At 39.4% G+C, this 4,785-nt stretch overlaps 2 protein-coding genes across 2 annotated transcripts; both read left to right on the forward strand.

The window, feature by feature from the left end:
- The first annotated feature begins 1,745 nt into the window (after positions 1 to 1,745).
- LOC132266356 (uncharacterized) lies at positions 1,746 to 2,844 on the forward strand. The gene is made up of 3 exons (XM_059767211.1): positions 1,746 to 1,894; positions 2,017 to 2,494; positions 2,608 to 2,844. Exons 1-3 carry the CDS (start codon positions 1,746 to 1,748, stop codon positions 2,842 to 2,844), a joined length of 864 nt encoding a protein of 287 aa, XP_059623194.1.
- A 33-nt stretch (positions 2,845 to 2,877) lies between these two features.
- LOC132266358 (uncharacterized) lies at positions 2,878 to 4,073 on the forward strand. The gene is made up of 3 exons (XM_059767212.1): positions 2,878 to 3,216; positions 3,315 to 3,588; positions 3,634 to 4,073. Exons 1-3 carry the CDS (start codon positions 2,878 to 2,880, stop codon positions 4,071 to 4,073), a joined length of 1,053 nt encoding a protein of 350 aa, XP_059623195.1.
- The last annotated feature ends 712 nt before the right edge of the window (positions 4,074 to 4,785 follow it).

Consider the following 4,785-nt stretch of genomic DNA (forward strand, 5'->3'; position numbering starts at 1 on the left):
AGCAAACACATTGAAGAAACTCGGCAAAAGTATGGAAGATGTTATTCCTACTGATGTGGCAATTTGTGATTTCAACAAAGGTTCTACCAGCATTAAAGGGATCCTTCCTTTAGAAGTAGAAGTTGGAGGTAGGACATCTTATGCGGCATTTTTTATTATTGAATCCACGGCTTCCTATAATTTGTTATTAGGCCGTGATTGGATTCATCCAAATATGTGCATCCCATCATCATTACATCAGATGCTAATTTTTTGGGATGGAGATAAAGTAAAAATAGTAAATGCCGATGATAAGCCATTTGTGGCAAAAGTGTATTCGGCAGATGCTGTTTTATATGACGAAGAATGTGTTCCTATCCGGTTTATGGGAACAGGAGCAGATGGAAGACCAACCTCGGCAACCATGAGAAGAAGTCTTGCCGATCGTGAAATAGGCGAGTTGCAACAGGAGAATTCCAGGCCGAAGGTAGAACTCCCTCGGCTTGCTATAATTGAAGAAGTTATTGATGGAAGTGAAACTTGAAAGGGAGGCTGCTCGGCAGCAAGCCTTTAGAGCCGCTTGCATCAGGCTTCAAGCGTACATAGCCGAAAAACGGCTAGAGAAAGAAGCAATAATAGAGCCAGGACCATTGGTTAATCTTACTGAGATCGATCGATTCAGTAATGAAATGTTGGATGCAATTTAGTTGGAAGACTTGGAGTTAGTGCCAGCAAAGCATAATGATCTTAAAGCAGAAACTCAGGATCCTTTAAAGGAGGTGAATTTAGGCACTGATACAGAGCCTAGACCTACTTATATTAGTGCACTGTTAGAACCAGAATTATAAGCCGAGGTTATCGGCATGTTGAAACAATACCGTGATTGTTTTGCTTGGAACTATGAAGAAATGCCGGGTTTATCCATAGATTTGGTGGAACATTGGTTGCCCATTAAAGATGGCTACAAGCCATATAAACAGCCACCTCGTCGAATGTCTTAAGAAGTGGTAGACAAAGTCAAGGTGGAAATCGAACGATTGTTGGAGGCTGGCTTCATTCGAACTACAAGGTATGTTGAATGATTATCAAATGTTGTCCCTGTAATCAAGAAGAATGGAAAATTACATATATGTGTTGATTTCCGAAACATAAATTTGGCAACTCCAAAAGATGAATATCCAATGCCGATAACCGATCAGCTAATTGATGTGGCTGCACAGCACCAAATTATGTCTTTTATGGATGGATACTTAGGCTATAATTAGATTTATATAGCCGAGGAGGACATTCCAAAGACAGCTTTTAGGTGTCCCAGATCGATTGTAACTTTTGAATGGGTGTTAATGCCTTTTGGGTTGAAGAATGCTGGTGCCATATATCAGCGAACCATGAATTCTATTTTTCATGATATGCTCGGCAAGTTTATGGAGGTGTATATTGATGATGTGGTGCTAAAGTCAATAACAAAGAAAGAGCACTTAGTCCACCTCAAAGCATCTTTTGAGAGGATGAGGGCTTATAAGCTAAAAATGAATCCAATAAAGTGTGCCTTTGGAGTATCGGCATGAAAATTTTTGGGTTTCTTGGTTCATCAAAGGGGTATAGAGATCGATAGGAATAAAGCTAAGGCGATTATTGATGCTAGTGTACCAAGAAGCAAGAAACAGTTGCAGAGGTTACTTGGACAAGTGAATTATCTTAGGAGATTTATTGCTAATACAGCTAGGAAGTTACATGTGTTTTCCCCGCTACTCAAGTTGAAGCCGATGGAAGAATTCAAATGGGATGATGTTCATCAAAGGGCATTTGACCAGATTAAGCAATACTTGTCGAGTCCTCCTGTCATGATGCCACCAAGGAAGAAATGGCTGATGAAATTATACTTATCGGCTGCTGAAGAATCCATTGGAGCTATGTTAGCATAAGAGAATGAAGCAGGAAGTGAACAGGCAATATATTATCTCAGCCGAGTTTTAACTCCAGTTGAGTGTAGATATACACCGATTAAGAAATTATGTTTGGCTTTATATTTTGCAGCAATGAAATTAAGAGTCTATATGTTGCCTGTTTTGGTTTACATTGTTCGTCAAACAGATCTTTAAAGTATATGCTATCAAGGCCATTAATCACAGGTCGGATCGGCAAGTGGGCTTTGGCACTAATGGAATTCAACTTTTCATATGTTCCACAGAAGGCAATTAAGGGAAGAACATTAGCAGATTTTCTTGCCGATCATCCCTCGCCTGAAATTGAGTCACAAGTATTTGATGAGCTTGATTTGGCAGCCATATTCATGACTCCTTGGATGTTAATGTTCGATGGATCGAGTACCAATGAAGGGTCAGGAGCTGGCATTGTGCTAATATCCCCAACAGGGAATCAAATTTCGTTTTCTCTCTTTTTGGATTTCAGGTGCTCAAATAATCAAGCCGAGTATGAGGTAATGATTATCGGCTTGGAAATTTTGCTAGAAATGACAGTCAAAGACGTCCACATTGTGGGAGATTCGAGTTTAGTAATTAATCAAATTTCAGAAGACTTTAGGTGCTTGAATTGGCAATTAAGACCATTTCATTTATTGGCAACCCAATTGGTCAACCAATTTCATAATGTGACTTTGGTATATAGACCAAGGCCATGAATAAAATAGCTAATGATTTAGCACAGACTGCTTCAGGAGTCAGGGTACCGAATGGTATGAAGGAAAGAATAATGAAGATTACACGCCGATCTCTTCCATCGGCTGAAGCAAGAAATCAAATCATGGAAGAAGTCTTCGCCACTGATATGGCCGAGTTGGATGATGATGATTGGCGAATTCCTTACCTTTTGTTCTTGCAATATCCAACTCCAGAAGCTGATTGAAGAATTAAAAAAAGTGCAGTTGATTATGTGCTTATGGATGGAGATCTTTATAGAAGATCGGCTGATGATGGTTTGTTATTTCAGTGCATTAGTAAGTTTGAGGGTTTGAAGATTATAGCTGAGGTACATGAAGGAATATGTGGAGCTCACCAAGCTGGCATAAAGATGAGATGGTTGATACGACGATATGGATATTATTGGCCTGGAATGAGAAAAGATTGCATGACTTATGCAAAAGGCTGTATAGATTGTCAAAAACATAGCCCGATGCAGTGGGTTCCGGCAATAGAAATGCAATTACTAGTTAAACCATGGCCTTTCAGAGGTTGGGCTATGGATCTGATCGGCAAGATTAATCGCCTTAATCAAAAGGTCATCATTGGATTATTCTAGCTACCAATTATTTTACTAAATGGGTAAAAGCCAAGGAATATGTATCGGTAACTCATAATACCGTTATACAGTTTTAGGAGCGACATATCTTTCACCGATTTGGACTACCGGAAACAATTGTTGCCGATAATGGATTTGTTTTTCGAGCAAATGAAGTATTACAACTCGGCATTGATATGCAAGTGAAAATGGTTACCTCAACACCCTATTATGCTCAAGGGAATGGCCAAGCAGAAGCGTCAAATAATGTTGTGATTGAAATTATTGAAAAAATGATAAAAGACAAGCCGAAACGATGGCATGAGGCCCTTTCAGAAGCCTTACGGGCCTATAGAAACTCAAAAAGGACAAGTACAGGGACAACTCCGTATTAGCTAACGTTTGGTCTTGATGCAGTGTTGCCGATGGAGTTAAATGTAAAATCGGCAAGGGTTGCCTTGCAACATAATCTCATTCCTGCCGATTATAATGAAGTTATGCTTGCCGAGTTAGAAGAGTTAGATGAAGTCCAGAAACTTGCTTTGGATCACCTTATGGTGTATAAAGCAAAAGTCATGAGGGCTTACAATAAAAGGGTGAAATTCAAGTCATTTGCAGAGGACGATATGGTTTGGCAAACAGTTCTTCCACCTGGAAAGGTGGATAGGGTCTATGGCAAGTGGTCACCTACTTGGAAGGGTCCATATTTGGTTCATCAAGTATTGCATGGAGGCGGTTACAGGTTAAAAGATTTAGATGGTGAAGTCCATGAGAGACCAATAAATGGGAGGTATCTCAAAAATTATAAGCCAACTATTTTTGAACTCATGGAGGAAAAGAAAACCTCCACTAAGTAAAAATAGTTTGGATTATGTTTGTTCCGTTTTGTTTGTAAGTTTGTTAGAAGCAATAAATTTGATGCATCAAAATATAAGGCAGTTATAATAGAAAGTTCCAAACCCATATCACATGCCCAAAAGAGTTAAATTGTTCATAAAACACAAATGTTCAAGATTGCTTAAAATTTTCGCAAAGATCTTTAAATTTGGCCTTCAAATCGGCCCATGATGTCTTGGTTCTGGTGAGCTTCACTTCCGCTTGTTTCTTCGACTGTTCCAGCTTCGCTATTTGAGCCTGAAGCACTTTGAATCTCGGTGCGTCACATTCAGTTTGTTTCCTCAAATTGGTCACCTTGTTATCAAGTTGGGCTTTATCTCGTTGAAGCCGAGCAAATTCTGCTTGCAGTTTTTGTTCCCTAACCTCCAAATTAGCAGCTTCCTTCTTCAAAGACAGATGAAGTTCTCTTCCACAGTTTAAGGATTGCGAAAGTTTTTTTTCTTGGTTCTGGGAAACACATTGGTTAATGGTTTGAGTGGATCAGCATAGGAAGCAATCATAGAGGGAACTTGAAGCTGAAAACTCTTAAAGAAGGATTGATCATTCGAAGAAAATCCTGGGTAGCTACTCAAGAAGGAAAGGGTCTCGGTAAGTTCCGCTTTGAAGGAGGAAATCGAAGACAAGTCTTGCTGCAACATCTGGGACAATAAATGAATGGCTTTTGTTATTTCC

This window comes from Cornus florida, unplaced genomic scaffold (genome assembly GCF_030987335.1).
Source record: "Cornus florida cultivar Cherokee Brave unplaced genomic scaffold, ASM3098733v1 CherokeeBrave_3.0.0_Hap2_Chr07, whole genome shotgun sequence".
Lineage (NCBI taxonomy): Eukaryota > Viridiplantae > Streptophyta > Magnoliopsida > Cornales > Cornaceae > Cornus > Cornus florida.